General features: G+C 33.0%; 1 protein-coding gene across 1 annotated transcript; it reads right to left on the bottom strand.

The window, feature by feature from the left end:
- Positions 1-3,804: 3,804 nt before the first annotated feature.
- LOC130626209 (RNA-splicing ligase RtcB homolog) lies at positions 3,805-19,757 on the bottom strand. The gene is made up of 20 exons (XM_057441321.1): positions 19,391-19,757; positions 18,491-18,569; positions 17,926-17,993; positions 17,421-17,469; positions 16,418-16,563; positions 15,712-15,773; positions 15,555-15,604; positions 14,987-15,093; positions 12,768-12,872; positions 10,168-10,222; positions 9,981-10,042; positions 9,566-9,679; positions 9,098-9,190; positions 8,617-8,712; positions 7,786-7,832; positions 6,722-6,785; positions 6,580-6,608; positions 5,990-6,080; positions 4,687-4,729; positions 3,805-3,937 (listed from the first exon to the last, which is right to left on the bottom strand). Exons 1-20 carry the CDS (start codon positions 19,487-19,489, stop codon positions 3,873-3,875), a joined length of 1,524 nt encoding a protein of 507 aa, XP_057297304.1. The 5' UTR covers positions 19,490-19,757; the 3' UTR covers positions 3,805-3,872.
- Between the last annotated feature and the right edge of the window lie 331 nt (positions 19,758-20,088).

Here is a 20,088-nt window from a genome sequence, read left to right as displayed (position 1 = left end):
GTCAACGATCTCATGGTTCAATGTTAAAAAACACGATAAATATAATATGTTTTTTGTAATTTAGAAAAGCTGCATTGTTTATTTGGCATTAAAATTTAGATAAAATTTTCCATTAGAAATCAAAAGGTAGAAAGAGATACATATTTACATTACACGACTACAATAATATAAAAAAGAACTCCAGGGGGCTCTAAGAATTTCCGCTCGCTAATAAAATGTTTGACGACAGCCTGATAATTCGTTGTGTTATTGTGCCAAACATTCGAAGAGGTTTGGTGCATGAAGCTCTGAAGATAAAGCACACAATATCTTACAACAAACGCAAACAAAACGAAACGTGTCATAATAACTCACATTTTAAAAGAAATTGCTAACAGAAAATACAGCCTATCATTTATGGTTGAAAGTCTTGCGATTGAAACGTTTATGGTATTAAACGGTATTTAGTTTACAAAAAATCAAAATTATGATGTCACCATCATGTTAAGCGTACTTTTTTATTAACTGTGCCAATTTTTGTCGAAAATAAGGCAGCTTTAATTTTTGGACAAATTTTGGCCTAAAATGACATTTAGGTGGCGAAAATCAAACTTTTGTATCACTAACATTTTCAGCATACTTTATTTGTTAACTGTGCCAAATTTAACCGAAAATGCAGTGGTTTTAATTTTTGGACCAATTTTGGCCTAAAATGGCATTTAGGTAACAAAAATCAAAATTTTGATGTCACCATCATGTTCAGCATACGTTTTTATTAACTTTGCTAAATTTTGTCGAAAACAAATACCATTTTTAGTTGAAACGTCATTTAGATGACTTCCAGGTACTTAGGGAGTTTGAGTACGAAGTTTAAATCTGTGACGTTGCAATTGACCATTTGGGTTAGTTAGTTAGTCAGTAAGCAGTTGGAAACCAATACCATCCTCCTCCCAGAGGAACGTGAAATCCCAGGGTCGATTTTTTCTCAAAAAATGCTCCAAAAGAAAAAAAACGAAGGTTTTAAAGAATTTCCAACGCCTTCGGGCGCGGAAATTCAAAAATGATAAGAACACTAGAAATATTAAGAGTGCTGGCACTTCTTAGAACATTCACATCCCATTTGGACCTTTTAAAATGTGCTGTCACCCTTCTTAAAAAAATTCAGTGGTTTTGACCATGAGTAGAACATCTGTTTTATGTTTTTCATTTCTCTCTGTTTCTGTGGCTCTCTTTCTGTCTCTCCCTCTTCCTTTCTTTCTTTTTCTTTTTTCTTTCTTTTTTTAGTAGGAAAATTATTGGAGGGGGTGGGTGGTGCCTCCCCCCTTCTCCGGCGGTTACGGCACTAAAAGTTGACGCAAACTTGTCCCAGGAGGGGCATGGCGTTGTTTGATATGAGGATGAAACGCATACATGACACGAAGAACAAATAAAAATGAAGTAATATAGAAAGAAAGAAAACAACAAAACAAGTACAAAACAATTTTATCAAAACTCGTCCCCGGGAGATTTCGCCTTTTTGACATAGAGACCGACGGTCAATTAAGCGCTTGAGGCTTTGACATAGGCAATAACAAACCCTGGGGACGAGGATGCGTTTTATCCTAAATATTTAAAGAACGCCACATTCCCTGAGATCATGGTTGAACTTCACGTAAACGCCCAGAGGTTTAAGCCAGCAGGGAATAACGCGCAGAGAAAAATAGTAGCTCGCAAATTCATCCCTTGTATCAATACAAAGCTTTTTCTTTTATAAAGAACATCACGCTGGGACTCAGACAATAGGTCTGTTGTTTAGAACAAAATAGAGAATAATAACCAAATAAGTAAGTAAGTAAAAAACGGGAAGTTTTAAAGTTCTTGGGGATTCAATCCTAACGGTTGGCTCTTCCTCCCCTTCGACTGTAACTATGTTACATAAAAATAATGACCAGCCTGGTTAGAATTGTTATATCCTTCAAAAAAAGCTCGTTAAAGTGAAACCCTAGGTAGTGCAACGTAATAGAAGAGCGCACACCTATTCCGGAATTTACGCAGGGTCTATGTTTAAAAGCAGCGTTGATCAAAACATATGGTAAAAATGTTCATTTTGTATCAAAACTCGTTTTGGAAAAGCATGGCAGTACTAACGCAGTTAACTGTTTCTTACCTCATATTGAAGAAGAACTACTGTGTTCATCACTAACATGCTGCCAAGCAGTGAGCGGGATTCGATCCGCGGTCCCCAGAACTGGGAGCCGCAGACAAACCCACTACACTACGTGCGGCAATATGTTAGCGATGAACTCAGATAGTTTATCCGGATGGTGTGTATTCACCTATATGTTTCTTACCTGTTTGGTAAGCTGAAAAAAAGAATGCTTTCTAGCGTCACTTTAATAATTTTTATTGAAAAAAGGTATAATACAAGGAGACATCTTTCAATTATCCACAAAATTAAACTTAGTTGTATATTTTATTCTTCTTCTTTTACTCTGAGCTTCGTTTAATGGATTGTGCGGGAGATGACGTCAAACTGAGTTAAATTCGAATTTTTTTTTATCAAAGGCGACTTTTGACGAGGAAGCGTGTTGTAAGCATTAAGTAAATGTGGCTTTATATTTGCCTTATTATTTTGAATTTTACTTAATAAATGTTACATTCCTAATTCTAAACATAGTCCAAACAGAATAAGATGAACTTTTTTAAGTTAAGAGTTATCATTTTTTTCCATAGATGAGTCTTTTGTCATAACACACCTTAGCCTCGTCTCCAGGGTTCTTTTCCTCTTTCTGACAATCTCGGGCGAACAGCGAGAATTGCTTCTCGCCGTCCGAGATTGTCAGAAAAAGCCATGAGGACGAGGTTGAATACAACTGCGTGTCCACTCTCTTTCTGTTACAAGTTTTGCAAGGCAGGCTTAATGATTTTTTAAAATTCATCCATTTGAGCCTAAAATGTTTCCTACATATTTCTAAACAGCTCAATAAGAATTTGATTCTAAACCCTATACCATCTGTTGCTTTTCTCTTTTCATATTTATGACTTCAGAATATCATAATTTCCAACTATCAATTCGTTGAGTCCTTTTAAAAAATTCCACTTCTTATCTTGTATTTTTAAATGTTACTTCTTGATAAAAATTGGTGCTTTGTTTTGATTTGAAATAAATCTCTCCAAAATCGTTCAAAATGTGCAAAAAATAATGCCTGAAAATTAAAAGTACGTTTTTTTTTTACTTTGAAGTTTATCGAAGTTAATGTATGCAAAGGAAGAAAACGAGAAAAAGAGCGAGAAAAGTGCCAACGCCTTCTAAACAGGCAACTGTTAGAGTTGCACCGGTATTAAAGAGAATTGCACCTGTACAACGACATGCGTGGTTGTAAATTGTATTCACATCATACTTTGCCATGTAAGGCAACCTCGATCCCACGCGAATCATCCTCTTATCAAAAAACGCTACAGATCTTGAGATCGAGGTAGGACGGCTTAGTATTTTATAACGAGAGCGTTTTCGCGTCAAATGAAAATAAAAGAGATGCACTAACACTATGTCTGGAACTCCACACATTGGGTTGAAAAAATTAAGTTGAAAAATATCCAGTTCCCATTAGTGTAAATCATCCGCTCATCGGCAAAGTTAGTGCTTAAAGTATTAGAATTTATATTCAATGTAGAACAGGCCTTACAGTAATAACCTATGTATCACGTGATTTTGAAGCAAAAGGGCGGATTTTTCAGAAATTTAATCACACGTCGATTAGCTTTCAAGTATTCAAGCACCCTCCCATATGTTATTTTAAAAGAGGATGGTGCTATCTGACGGCCACGCAAAAACAAAATAAAATGTGTAATAAACTTGGACATCTTTAAGAAATAAATATAAATATTCTTTCTGTTATAAAAATACAAAATGATTAACCCTTTATAACAGCAATAGGCTTCAATTTAATTGCTTTCTTGCTGATCCCCACATCGTGGCCTACAAAACAAGATATTACAAACACAACTGGGATGTACAATAATACGTTCTTCCCAACGTGAAATACATGTCAGAAGATCCGCCTTTACTGAGTGAAGTTTTTTTTACCGTCAACAAAAATAAAATTTAGGAAATGGCGAAGATTTGCAAGTGGCTTGTACCCACTTAGAAATTATTTACTCAATCACTTTCAACGGAATGTGTGAATTTCTGGGGACGAAAAATAGCAATTTTTAGAGATTTTTGTCTCCATTTTTTCTTTGCAGCTCGAGTAATCAGGAAGGCGGGAGGAATACATGTTTTTTTTATAAGCATCCATAATTTTTGAAATCAGGGACGTGTATGCTTCATCCTAATTAGTAAGCTTATGTAAAAAAAATAAACCCGGTAGATTTTGGTCACCACACTTTTTGTTTTAGGTTATTTTAGCTTCTAAAGGTAAGCCAAAGTAATATTAAGATTGTTCTCAAGTGCTCAATCATTAAGCTGCTTTGAAATTTGTGAAAGTAGTCCTTAATATCACAGTGATTGTCAATGGTGATTTGGTGCAACTATGGAAAAGCTCGATGATATGCTACCCTAAGCTTATGTTTATTTTATGAAACCTGAGTCTGTACATGTTATGTTATGGGGGGTGGGGGGTAATCAGAGAGGTAGGAAAGTATTTGACCAATAGGGGGTTAGATTTATAGAATATTAAAGATTGGTTTACACTGCAACACCAGCGAGAAAGGGAGAACACAACTTACATGTATTCACCACGTCTGTCACGTTCTTGTACGATTCAGGTGCCTAAATAAAACAGGATATATCCCCATTTTATTTTTATTTTATCTAACAGTAAACAAAAAAGACACTGACATTTTTAATTTGATCTCTAAACCAATTTTTTTAAATTATGAAGGATACTGCGTTAGAATGTTGGGTTGTACTGACAATATTTACTAGCTAAAATACTTTATTCCTATTCGTACAATAAGGGCGCTCATTAAAACCGGATTTCCACTTAAAAATACAATTATCGTACGTAACGTATAATTTTAGTTTTAATGATTGGTTCAAAAGATAACTATACTTCATTATTCTTTTGTTTGTTGAATTTTTGATACGCGTACTACGAAAAAAAGTTGAATTAAATTAAACTTTTTTACGTTTTGACACATATCGACCGAAAGATCAAGCTTGTCTTATCAAAGCGATTGATTTCGATACGACACATGTAGCATTTTTGGAAGTGGAAATCCGGCTTAAGCAGTATGTAACTGATTAAAGCTATTCTGTGCTTCGCTAAAATACTGCCTGTGGCCGAACACACCACACGTAGTGCGGCAATACATTAGCGACGCATAAAGATAGCTTATCGGATTAGCGTGTGTAGAAAGACATAACGTTTATCATTGCAAATCCGTGTCCATTCTCCACTGAGAGTGGTTAACCCTGGCCAGACCTCTGATCAAGACGGACGAGTATAACCGGTGTAATCAAATTGAAAGCGACTTTGTTCATCGCTAACATTCAATTGTAATTTCTCATTTATTCTCAGTACTGTAGACTTCGTCCCAAATTGTAGCTGTTTTTTATTATAGGGACAGTGACTGCTATGATCGATTTGTCTTATTGAATATGATAGCAAATTAGCAAAAGATTCGCAAGAAAAAATATGCTAGGTGTGTGTCCTCTTTCCCTGTTCTGTTAACTGAAATCCAGTCAGGAATAGGGCTAGAAGTTATCTCTCATGTGCAGGTCTCAAAGGAATTTAATTATAATACAGTAATATTTCGTAGGGAATTACATTTCTGTTTCACCTATGAATACTTTAATGATTCAGAGACATTTTATGGCTAGCTGAAAAAATAAAAATTTCATATTTATATTATCTTATAGACAATTTAATTTGCTTTTATATCCAAATCTAATTTTTGTAAACCTTTTGAAAAATAATGAATATACTGAATGTCTTCGAATCACTTCAGTATCCTTAACACACACCAATGTCAATGTTTTTTTAAAAAATTCCGCCATTTTTGAAATAAAATTGACCACAATACGCACCTCTTCCATTACCAGTTTAGGAGACGCAACACGGATAGCAATACCCATTTCTTTTAATCTGTCGAGAACTTCTAAATAATTTATGTTCCGCCTAAAAATGACAGCATTTTATGAATTATCTATATTATAATGCCCATATAAGTCTGTCTGTCTGTCATTCACGGAAAATGGTAGCTTAGCTGCGCAATAGCGAGAAGCACGAAATGCGGTATAAAAAGAACGGGCAAACCCGTGGATTTTCCACGGGCTAACTAGTCTTTAATAAGAATATAAAAGTTCTAAATGGGAGAAAATTAAGCGTGTTCTAAACATACACCCAGCTTCGAAATGTATATTTTCAGAACAACATAAATACAAAAATGTGTAAGGAACATAGCATATTTCAGCTTGAATTATAATTTTGTTTGTATGGAGGACAAACTCACAAGTTACGAGTGTACATAAAATTTTGAACTATTATAAAAGAATAACTGGCATTCAATAAAAAAGTTGTGGGTACGCTCAATGCAACAAATAAGTAGATGAAGAAATTTCAAACGAGCTGTAAATATATATGTAAATATAACATATATATATATTAATAGCGTTACCTTGACTTTGCTCTCGATAAAGCTCTTCCCTGGAATAGATAAAAATATCATTAACGAAACGAAACATTTTTTATGGGATATAAAACCTTCTCCAATTCTTCCTGGATGTGCATATGCAAGCAGATTAGAATGTATTGCTTACTGCTCCGTGACATGTCGATCCAAATGTTTCGATCATCCCTTTTTGCGTACCCGTTAAAATGTAACTAAACAAACGTAATTCTAAAATTATAACAAACTAGTCATGTTACCCATTATTTCTGCTTGTGGAGCAGACATTTTAATTGATTAAAAGTCTATATTTTTATAAAGGGGATTTCCAGTGAACAAAGAACTTAGATGTGTGGGAAATATTTCACAAACAATCTAGATGCGTCGTGTACAAATATATCCAGGTTTTTTATGATCGACTGCTCACATTAAAATGAAATTTGGTATACTGTACAAGCAAATCATGCTAAACTCCATGCTGACGTAATATAAACAAGAAATCTGTTAAAGTATAATTTATTTACGAACGAAGTTGTTTTGATTTTATTTTTTTGTCAAAACATTATAGCTGCAGTAAAAAACGTAAACGCTGCGTACCCGTTAAACAAACACAATTCTAAAATTATAACAAACTAGTCGTAAGCCTGTGGAAATTCTTACAGAAACGATCAATTAAAAAATCAGATTTTTTTGAAGCGAATTGGACAACAAAATGTATCTGGACATGCACAGTTTTATTTGTTTTGATTTTGCTTAGAAAAAATCCCGCTTTGTCGAAAAGTAGAAACAGTTCCTATTTTTTAGCGGCGAAGGATTTCCCCGTAAACTTTTAATCGATCAGAAGATTACTATTCATGTTTATTTTTGAAATAACTGTTGTAATAATAAGAGTGTTCACATTAAGTATTTTAAATTGGCTACATGTTTTTTTGTTTCTCGTGAAGACCAAAAAGAAATTTCGCAGCTTATTCACCATTTTAGAATCGCTCCGTGAAAATACGCCTTAAAGAAAACATCATCTGAGTTCAAATTAGAATATACTTAAACTTCACCAGTCCACTATTTGCAAAATCTGGTTGGGATATTTTTCCTGTTTACGAAAGCGAAAGTTAATACTTAGGAAATGTTTATGCTTTTATGCGCTTTACAGAAGTTGGTACTATAGACGAAACTACGAAATCGAATGTCAGGTGAAACAATGATAGCCCAACTTACCTACACGTGCCCATACTTCCACCAATCAAAACAGGTTGACCAGTCAACTAGATTACAACAAATTTTTATAAATATCTCGAACAGAATTTATGCAGATAACAACAACAATTTAAAATTTAGGAACGAAAAATAGCTATGAAATTTAGCACAATAACTAACCAAAATAAAAGAATTGAATTAAGAGCAAAAATTTAATGATGACTTCTTTACTTTTCCTACGTCATAATTTTTTAAAATTTGGCTTTTTTATTTTGTTCGGATCCTTTATTATTTCAATATATATTTGCGTACTCTTAAGTTTGCAATAGTGCACCCCCCTACACTATTAATTTTTGGAAAATTCAGCCAGGACATTCTTGTTCCACATCCTCTCACTAATAATATTTAAAATTTTTGCCACCCAAAACAATCTCAGCTAATCATTAATTTTCTTTTTCTGACATAAAAAATGGCAAATTGATAATAAACGATTATCATCTTGTGTTAACACTTACTAGCTATTGCTTCAAAAATATTTAAAATGTTTCAAATCCACCGCCTTTCCTACTATTAAAAAATTAACTAGTACTAATATTTGTGAAATTCACCCACCCCCTTCCCCTCTCCCCATTCCACACCCCTACTATTGGAGGACCGAGAGAAATTTGTCTTCAATATGCCCAGGACAGGTTTAATGGCATCAGACAGATGTTTCTATAGTGTTCTATAGTGTCTTTATAGCGTGCTTCATTACGATCTCTTATTTATACAGTATAAAATTACACTAATCGATCATATACTCTTTATTTTTTTCTCCATCAAAAAAAAAAAGAATTCAACTTGCGGTCTTACCTGGTAGTCAACAGGAATTAAAGGGTGATGAGGTGGAAACGCCCTCGTGGAACCTTTACGATGTACTAGTAACGTCTTTAGTTTGCCATCTACTATCTAACAGAAGTTAAGAAATTCACGACAAACTTTTCGTAACTAGTAGAACTACAGAAACCATCCAAGTAAAAAAAAAGAAAATAAATACCAACAACAACCTTTCTACACTGCTATTTTTTTACACTCAGCACATAAAAAAAGGCTTAGCTTTTGCGTAAGGAATCACGAAAAGTATCACATAATAGCTGTAAGCCCAAATAATTTGATGCAAATCAAACGGGTATCATTCCTGCACAATATATATATAGAAATAAAAAAATAGATCAGAGATCAGCACGTAAGAAATCTTGATATTTAGATTCCTGTTTTTGTGAAAATAAAAATGCAACATAATTGGGTGAATAAATATAGATATTTAACTAGCATTTAGTGCATGAAACGATACGTGTTCTTCTGTCTTTGCTATGTTGTGTGAAACATCATATATCATCTGCATATCAAGATCATCTGGTGTGGAATTAAACACTTTACCAAAAGCCTGTTCAGAAGAAATGAAAAATTCGTGTCCAAAATTCTTGAAAAATACAAAGCCAAGGCGGCAAATTTTGACGTTTACTAATCGAGTAAATATATACACATTAGAACCATGTAATTCGAACTTATCAAAGTTACTTGCACTTTTAATTAGTTCAATCCGAACTCCAAAAGGGGCTATTTGTTTTCTGACGCCGATTGTTTATTCGACATGTTAGAAAGTGTGACTACCGAAATTTAAATGTTGTTGACCTAAATTTCGCATTTGTATAACGTTTACTTCTGCAGCTCTTTGCCAAATAAACTCTTGTTTTTTTGTGAAAGATTACAGACTTTTTTAACAAGGCATCCAACAAATTTAAAAACAACAACTTCATACCTGACGTGTCAAGAATGTCATACTTGAACGATTCACCCACGCATAATTAGCAGCCGCTGCCATACCTTTTAAATAGTTTTGTCCCTCTTTTGAATTGATGCGTGCACAGGCTAGCTATAATACAACAAGACATGTCCATGTCTTTGTTAAACATCATTAAAAAAAAGTAACCTAACGCACACATCTACAGCATTTTGCGACCCCTTGCGACCACAGGATGTGAGACTTACAGTTGATTAGTAGCTGCACCAGAGAGCAATGCGTAAAATTTACGCCCAACAAACATTACATTTGAGCTAGTCAAGTATAAGGAAATTAATATTTCTGTGTCCCAAGATTAACTGATCACGTTTGTTCCTAAAGGAGTTACACAGGACGAAAGGATAACGTGAGCAGTATAAACTTCCTTACAAACCTGTCTATCGTTCACATCAATTTTATCACGAGCCATCGCTTTCTCCATAATAACAAGAGCATCTAAAAACCATTTTTTTAAAAGAACAAAAATAGGAGAGGAAAATGTTTCTTACACGGGTTATCACCCAAATAAAAATTAAAAACAAATATCTATCTTGGATAGGCGAAGATGTGTTAAAAGGTACCTGTAGCAACTTGGTGACCAAGCCCCCTGCTACCACAATGGATCATAACACACACCTAAAATTAGACACACACACACCTTAATACAAAAAAAAAACAGCAACAACATCGTAGTGCTTCGAATGTATAAACGTAATTTTAATAAATTTCAGCAAATATTAGAATTTTTTTTTTCTGATTGAGAGAAACAGTGGTGTAACCCTAAATCAGGAAACGACATGATAATTTAAGACACAACACAACCACTACTATATATCAAACGATCAGCAAAAATTATCCTAATCTAATACATTGTAATTGATCACATTTTTTAACACCAGGACACTTTGAGCGCGCCAGACAATCACTTCGCCTGTTCCAATGTAACAACAATTAAAAACCAAATACCGTTTGTCACAGTGAAAAAAATGATGAATGCATGCGACATAGGAAAATTTGAGGAAGGTTGTAGAAAACGTTTAACTCAAATTTGGATTCTTTATGTAAGAAAAATGTTAGGACAATTTTAAACGAGTTATTGTGTAACGAATTTTAAACGAGTTATTGTGTAAGGTCTATAATAACAATCTGTGAAAACTAATCAGAGTTGTCTACCGTAGGTGTTGCCGGGAATTACATACCACGTGTGCTCTAATTAACGCGGAGCACCAATTTTTAGGGAAAATCGTAATTTATTTCCGTCCAATTATTAGCGCGCAGAATTATTTTCGTCTAATTATTAGCGCGTAGCTAAAATTCAGAATATTTACTTTCGTCTAATTATTAGCGCGTTGCTAAAATTCAGAATATTTACTTTCTTCAATTATTAGCGCGTAGCTAAAATTCAGAATAATTTATTTTCGTCCAATTATTAGCGCGTAGCTAAAATTCAGAATAATTTATTTTCGTCCAATTACTAGCGCGTAGCTAAAATTCAGAATAATTTATTTTCGTCCAATTATTAGCGCGTAGCTAAAATTCAGAATAATTTATTTTCGTCTAATTATTAGCGCGTAGCTAAAATTCAGAATAATTTATTTTCGTCCAATTATTAGCGCGTAGCTAAAATTCAGAATATTTATTTTCGTCTAATTATTAGCGCGTAGCCAATCCATAACGATAAACATTTCCTGGTCGAATGAATCCTAATTTACCGCGTTTAATTTTTTTACGCCCAATTATTTACGCGTGATTTGATATCTGAAATTTTATAATTTTTTTTAGTCTAATTTTCCACGCGTCAAAAATATTTATTTTTTGCCACGCGTTAAATTCGAGAATTTACGGTAGTGAAAATTAACTTCGTAATCAACTAAGGTTTTACACTTCAAGAATAAATTAATTATATTTAAACGAAATATAAAATTAAGAAATTTCTCTCTCCTCATAGTTTTATAGTTACGATGTTCATATATTTTTAGGTTTAGTTTATCATCCATAATACTGACGTAAATAAAAAGTGAGTACCGACAACAATAACAACAACAACAACAACAGAAACAACAATATGGCTTGTAGCATGGCCATGCATATGGTAAAAACATAATTAGATTAAAAACACCTTTGAGAAAGCGGAATAAGGTGGGAGGAACAGAACAAAATCTAAATTGCACATTGTTGTTTGCAAGAAGTTGGTTTCAATAAGAAATATATTGGAAAGCAGTCTATTTATAATCTATTTACAGAAAATATTGTTTTAATAACATATGGAAATTATATTATAAATAAAATTATTATTTAACCGGATATAAACTTTTCCATAAACTGTGTAGTCCAGAAAAAGACAAAACTAAAAAAATAACAACAAAAACAACAAAAAAAGTAAACAATTACGCTATAGTAGCTCTTCTTTAAGCTATTTTTATCAACCAAGAAATCAACATATGCTACAAGGGAATTTAACCTTATGTCTGTCTACCTATTATATTCTGATAACTCTTCAGATAAGGATAAAGAGGAAATGAAAAAAAATTCTTGAAAACTTTAATAAGGTTGACAACATTCGTGAAAGAAAGGTGAAGGTTGTTAGCACAGCACACGCCCTAAAAATGGAGAGCTCTTTAATAATGATTGCATTGGTGGTGCTATTATGCAGTTTGCAGGTTGATGAATCTGAGTCGGTACCAATGAAGCGGGTATTGCTTCTGTCTAAGCAACGATTAGCAACGAATGGGTGGGGAGAGAAGAAACAGGTCGCTGCACTGTCTTTAAACGATAAAAGAGAACCGATTGGCGGTCAGTGCAAATCCGTGACGGGAGAGTGTCTCTTTTGCATGGATACGGATAAGACAATGTGTTATCAAATGGACTGTCCAGTTGACGCAAAGTTGTGCCACATATGATCTGGACATACTGTGTAATGTTTATTAAAAACTTATATCATATCTTTATGTGTGTTATCACGGTGTTAAATAAATTATAGTATCCGCAACTAGTTTGTTTCACCTACTCCTTGTATCACATAAATTAATTTACTGACATAAGCCACTTTTGATTTGCATGCCCTCCCTTGGAATCAAAGGACATAAGCAACGCAGTTTCATGTGTGAGAGAGACGTATTTGACGTGTAACGAAGGGTATGTTACAAAATATTTTAATATAAAAAGGAGTCAAAATTCTCACCTGTCCTTTTCTATCAATACCCATTGTTTTTGCAGCATGCTTATCATAGATTTCTTCTACTTTTTGAATCTCAGCATAGTGATTTCCCGCACCTAGTGTACCAAGCTAAAATAAAACAAAATGGTAGAGAAAGTTACACAACAAGAAAAATCTAAAAGCAATGTGTCGGCATCATCTTTTTTATAAAAATAGGAAGGCTGAACTATGAAATTGTTTACATATATCGAGACAAAAGGTGGACAAAAATTCTGCTTTCTGTGTGAAAAAAAAAATAGTTTCATTGAGTGCCACATAATACGGACTCACTTACAACTTCTCCCACAAAACCAAACTCTTTACAAAGTAAATTTATAGAGCAAGGTTTCGCCTATCCTTCCAACTCCTTTTCTTTATATTTCTTTAGGATCTTTAGCATAATAGTTGCTAACATCACCATATTTTTAAGAAAACCATTTCGCAAAAATTGACATTCTCATAATTCGAACGACTTTCTTGATCAACCACAGTTATAAAATTATCCTTGTAAATTTATCGACCCATGCAGGACAAAGCTGTATGTATATTTTTATTACCGGCAATTTTGTCTGTTCATGGACAAAATGGCAACCGAAATTACCATGTGTTAAAAATGCACGAAATAGAGATACACATTCGTGTGTATGACTAAATTTTTTTAGGTCGAAACACTCAAAAACAATCTATCCTTTAATACTAAAGAAAATATAACGGATTTTTATGTATAAAAATCAACAATTAGATTGCTCCGTCACCAATTCTAAAATGACCTCGCCTGAAAGTATCACTGCAGGTGTGTTTGTTTACACAAGTCACGTGATTTTGTTTTAAAAAAATAACCTCTCTTTTAACATGAAGTTAGGTTATAGAAAAATACACCATGTGTGGTTTCGACGATTACTCGCATAAAATAATTAAATATGATTTATTTATTTATTTATTTGTTAAACAGGATGACTTGTTTGAGTTCGCTACACATGTTCATATTTTTAAAAGCCGTAATATTCATTATTTATCAATGTTTTTCTTAACAATTGTTCTCATATTTATATCAAGGTAGTCAGCCAAATCAATACTCCAAATTTAAGCCGTTTTTTTGTGAAAATTTGCGGAAAAGGCAGAAATATTATACACCTAAAATTGTACATGCGTCTTGAAAACGAAAGTGTCGAAATGTATTGAATAATCAGCGTTATCCATAAAAAACAGGGCGTCTGCCAATTTTTTTTAAATATATAAAAATTTTAAAGTTCATTTTTTTAAATTTTAAGGTTCTTTATCACAAAGAAAAAAGGAAAATACCTACAACTCTAGACAGTACAAGATGGTACACGCAGTTAGGTTATTCAGTTAAATCAAAAACCTTGAAAGGTAGTATCTTTTGCTGATGTTCGTAATTAATCAGATCTTTTCAAGATGTGGAACGGACTTTTTCGTAATGCGGAGATTGTGAAACATGCAGTTAGTGTATTTTCAACGTTACTTTATTGGCCGGTACTCCTGCTGAAGTAAAACTTTTGAAGCCCACTGGTTGTAGAGTACTGGCCAAATGATGCTGTTTGGTCACTTCCACAAATATTATGTCTAGGGTTGTAGGTGCAATCAAAGAGAATGTGAAAGACCCGAAAAAAATATTTTCCAACATTCAAAGTTATGGTAGAAAAATATTTTAAAAAAAGCAAACACAATAAGATACTACCAGGCAATGTATCATAAATAGACAAATTTTTTTAAGAAATATCTCCGCCTTTCCTAGTTAACTTTTCATGTTGACATTAGTCGACCTGCACTTTTATTCCACTTGGCAATTGCCGATTGCCCATGTGAATAGATAGACTGTGTCCATATTCTGAAGATTTCAAGGCTTTATAAAGGTCTTCAAAAATTTTCAAAGGTCCAATAAACATCCTGATTGAAAATTTTTAGAAAGAAATATAAAAAAATGTTTAAAACATTTCATGAAATCAGACCTGTACAAGCCGTAACCTGATCAATAATAGCAACAAAACACATGCGAACATTTGCAGCTTCAAATTGCCACATGGTAGTAAAGAATGATAAGAAATAGGAATTTATAAATGATGAAGGAGTTTCTAGAAGATCGATTAGATTTTATGAGTTTCTAACTGTATGACCACCCACCCATGCATTCCAATTAAGGTTACAAAACATGTTGTATTGAATAGTATAAAAAGTTTACCCACCTGAGGTAAACCTCTCTTCTTTGCTTTAAAACTAACTTTACTTGGATCTGCTTGCAACATGCGACCATACTCTTCACAATGTTCTTTATCCTCTGCCCATATATAACCTAAAACATAAGACACACACCTATCAGTGTATGATTTGAACCATACTACATTGCACGTCTAGATATTGAACATGATATACCGATCCAGGTCATACAACTGCGAGGTTTAATCAAAGACAGTTACCATAATTTCTATTAAAACATTTTCTATTAAAACATTAAATATTGATCTTAGCATGGCTATTTTGCAATTATTTTTCAGTAAAGTAAACAAAAACAAATGGTTTTGTTATTTGCATCATAAATAGAAAGTAAACATTCAATTTCAACGACATTCAATTGCTATATACTGTTGCGATTCAAACAGTCAAAGAGTGCGCTGTTTCTTGTTCTTAATGATTGAAGATTCTATCCTAAAGTCTACCCCTTTCTCCATGATAAGAAATTCAACCAATCATGTCTTAGAGGAATTGGAAAAACAACAACAAAAACAATGACGCAAACAACAAAAAGATAAATACCCTCTCTCAATGACCAATCCATTCCCATTTCTAATGCTTCTTCCAAATCCCTAAAAAACAGTGCATAATGGTATTTATAAGTACAGTGATTTGCTTCAAGGTAATTTGTGAATTCTCCTAATTAATTTTTCATCATTTTATCACAAAGACATCTTACTTTGCAGTCATTGGTATAACACCTTTCGAACCAACACCAACTGGTATATGATCGAACAGTGACTAAAATAAATATATAGATCGCTATTAGCCTTTGCTTAAAAATTGTGGTACGTTTAGACAACTTGCAAAGTATAGAGTTTGTAATCATTGTACTGGTACAGGGAAGTTTAGTCATTTGCTAGCCTAAAATCACTTAATTCGTTAAGATATCAGTGGATTCTAGTAGTTGTAATTGATAATTCTGCTAAATAAATGCGCTATTCGAAGTCAGGGTAATAAAAACAAATGTTAATTTTTTTTTTTTGAAAAAAACTTCTGTTATTTTGTTTATCCTAAAAAGTCTGCTTTTAGCCGAGTTACTTCTAACACTAATAATTAGAAAATTCCTTTCTTCTCCTTCTAAAAAAAAACAAAAACAACTAAAAACAACGAAAAACAGATAAATGTTTAATTTACGCATAATTTTATTAGTCCATCCCAGTTCTCTGGTAGTATGTACAGAATGACAACATGCAGGCAATTTGATTAGGGTTTAAAGCCGGTTTAGAAGAGTATTCACTTTCAAATTTCACGTGTCTTTTGCACCTTGTTCAACACTCTATAATAAGTGTCTGGTCTGTAATACGCGGAAAATGTAGATGTATTCAGTTTATTGCTTTTGAAATCGAGACAAAATATCTCATTAATTAAAAAAACAATCTCACTTGAGCTAACTGTTCTTTCACCGGTTCAACGTCACTGACATCTAGATTTGTTCTTAGCAAACGTACACCACAGTTAATATCAAAACCTACACCCCCTGGTGATACAACAGACAAAGGGTCGTCCATGTCAAATGCAGCCATGTTACCTGTAATAAAAACATATATGTATAGTACTATACTAATGTGACTTACTTTAACTGAGATAAGCCCATGATATAAACTGTGTCGTGCTGAATCAAACTCATGAAATATTGATCACGCCTCGTTCAGGGCCAAGCCGAGCAAACCCAAATTAACTCCAGTCGAAGGGCCATGTTAAGCTGAATCTAACCGAGCTAAGTTGGACCAAACAAAATTTTGAAGGTGGTATCGTACTTAACAAACATATTTCGTTAAATAAGCAGTTCGACAGTGAACGTGCATACTTTCCCACAGCTTAGCTCAGCATTTACTTCTAAAGGAAAGCCAAAGGCGTGCAAACGAAACTAATGAAATATTCATCATTTTGGTGCCGTGTTGCGCAGAACGTCTGGGTTCGGAACGGCTAGATATTATTCTTTTTGTGAGCTGTGCTGAGCAGCACAGATTACATATATGGCTCCAAAGTAACTTTCTGCAGGTTTCCCCTACACTGTTTTAATTGTATAAAAAAAAACCTATTCATGCATGGCTAACAAAAAATTAACATAACACTTCTTATAAAAGAAAATGCATGTACTATGATAAAATTGCTTGACATTGTATAAACTCAGAATTCCGATATCAATCAGTTTTTGTGAGGAGTTTATGTAAGGAAATTGTGGTATAACATTAGGAATTGAGGTCTTTTTTTTGTATATAACATTTTGAAAGTTTAAAATTTTACTGGCTACCTGATGATGGATATAAAAAAACCAGTTTATTTATTTATTAAAACAATAACAAAATTCTTGGGGAATGTAGATCTACTTTAAACAATTCAATGGCTTATGAATAATTCAAACAGTGTGAAATTTTCGCTCACCTATGGCAAAACCATAACCAGAATGAATGTCTGGTAGACCAATGGATTGCTAAAAAACACCAAAAAATAACATTTCTAAGACAGAAATTCATAGAGTTCTGCAACATTAGTTACATTAGAATGTTTCCTGATTATTCAACAACATGGGAGATATCTGTTTGGAATATAATACTTTTTTATTATTCTAAAATAGATGGATATTCTAATGCTTAGGAAGAAAAGCTTGTGAAATATTTCTTTAACTCTTGGAAAGAATGGAGGAGGATAATTGGGTAAGAAAGTGTAGAGACTTGATAGTTCCTGGGGCAAAGCCCAGAGGCAGACCGAGAAAGACTTGGCAGGAGGTTATAAGGACAGACTTGATAGAGAGGAAGGTGAGTTTAGATCTAACACAGTCTAGATCAGATTGGAAGAGGGTCATTAATATACCCCGTCCAACCCATGCTAGCATGGAAAACGGACGTTAAGCCGAGAATGATAATGATGATGATGATGATCTTCCTACCTTAACAATGCCAGGAAGAGAAGCAACATTTCCAATTTGTTTCATACCAGGAAGGAAACCACCAATCCCTTAAAAATTAAGGGAACACGTTCAGGAACATATCAATGTATAAAACCCGGTATCTGCAACTATTTGTAAAAAACTCTTCACGAGATATTCAAAACAAAATCTGAAAAACTTCAGAATTTTTATATCTTACAATAGAGAAATTAAACCTTAGACATGTGGTTTAATTGTGTTTTAACTTAAACCATAAATCAGTGTCTATTTTATCTCTTGTGTGATTTATCAAAGATAACTGGATACTGAAAAACACACAATTTTTTAATATTTAACCTTATCTGTGTTTTAACAGGTGTTACGCCAAAAATTATAAATGCATTTATTTATTTTTTAAAACACCCTAAATCATAATGGAAATGAGCTGCTGCATTTTGACAAAATCTCACAAAGTGCAACAACCTATTCAACAACTAAGTCACAAAGTAACCCAGCTAACAGTAACTTTGTATTCCTGTTAAGGTATGTGCATGGTAAAGTATAATTAAAAAAGAGAAAGACAAACCTCCAGAATTTGAAAAAGTTCTGAGTTCATCAAACATCAATTTTTCTAAGTGATCATTCACGTAAAACAAACCTTCTACCTTAAACGAAAAGGGGGAAAAATCAAAACATTGTAAAAAAACTAAGCATCTTAAATAAACAAAAACAAGAATAAAAAAGCCACAATAATACTAAAACTAAATCAACAACTCTATTGTCAGATTTATAATGCTGCACTAGGGACACTGTAAAGTTTTGTTTACAAAAAATTCAAATAAGATAAAAATTCTGAGCAATTTGATAAAATCAGGGAAATTCCAATATCAAGCGCATCAAAATTGGGAAAAATATTTTTCTCACATACCCACTATGAGTATTTTTAGCATATTATTTTTTAAACAAAATGCAAGGCGTCAATGTTGGTAAATCTCTAAAAGTGTTATTCTCTGGCTTGTTTTTACAGGGAGTTGATGGAAATATCAAGTTTGTTTGTGAAAAGTAATAAAGGTATAAGGAAGAGAGTTACCACATTATGTTCTTTACCCCTGGGGCTTAAATACGTTCACATTTTTATGCCTTGTTATTGAAGTTATTGCTCCCCACACTAACAATGTATATTTAAAAAAAAATAATAGGATATTTTAGGCAAGGCTCTGCTGGAAAAGATGACATAATTTAGTTTCCATTACTTTTGTCACTGAACTTGCTTTATTATTTAGATTTTTTTCTTTGTGTTAAAATGAAAAAAAATCACTAAAAATGTTTTTATAGGATGACAAAGTACATTTGACTTCCAAAATGGTATTTTTATACTTTCATTAAAAATAGACTTCTTAGAGAATTTCATGATTATAACAATCATACTAAAATACGTCACTGCACAAATGAAATAAATAAATGAGTGACAACAACATATTCTTACATTCATATTGGGAACAAATCCCTTTTTGATTTTATACGTGTTTGCATTGATTTTTTCAATGAACTCCAATTCTTCATTGTAGGATCGTGATTGTGGCATGATCCTCAAATGTTGTTTTCTTTTTCTTTTATTTTTTTATAAATATATTCCACATAATTGTTCAGTCAACCTTTTGTGCTAAAAATAACTAAAAAGTCATACCAAGTTTGAAAAACAACTATAATAATTTAATACTATTATCTTTAGAATTATAGATGAAGATACACCTTTGATGGTGGTAAAAAGTCTGTCTGTTCAAAACAAATTTCCAATGCCATACCATGGACATATACAAGATTTGTCTATTTATATGGATGTAAGGTATTCAATACAATAATCAAAACAGGTCTACTCAACCTTACTGATTCAATTTATCTGACATTGGGAGAATATCGGCAACAAGAGATGTCAACTTTTCCACTTTGACTAGCTCTTATTTCATATTATTTCACACGTTACAGTTTAAATTTAGCCAAAAAATAAGATGAAAACTTCTCTAGGTTCAATTTACGTGCAAATCCAAATCAAATCTTTACCTATGTAAATAAAGAATTGTATTTATTATATTGCCAGTGGTAAGTGTTGACATGAATTAGAGAGGTTTATCTCTCAACAAAATAGCTGGGAGAGAAAACAGCATTATCAAGAGGAAGGGAAAG

Source organism: Hydractinia symbiolongicarpus, chromosome 14 (genome assembly GCF_029227915.1).
Source record: "Hydractinia symbiolongicarpus strain clone_291-10 chromosome 14, HSymV2.1, whole genome shotgun sequence".
Lineage (NCBI taxonomy): Eukaryota > Metazoa > Cnidaria > Hydrozoa > Anthoathecata > Hydractiniidae > Hydractinia > Hydractinia symbiolongicarpus.
The sequence above is the reverse complement of the archived record's forward strand: the minus strand, read 5'-3'. Positions and strand labels throughout refer to the sequence as shown.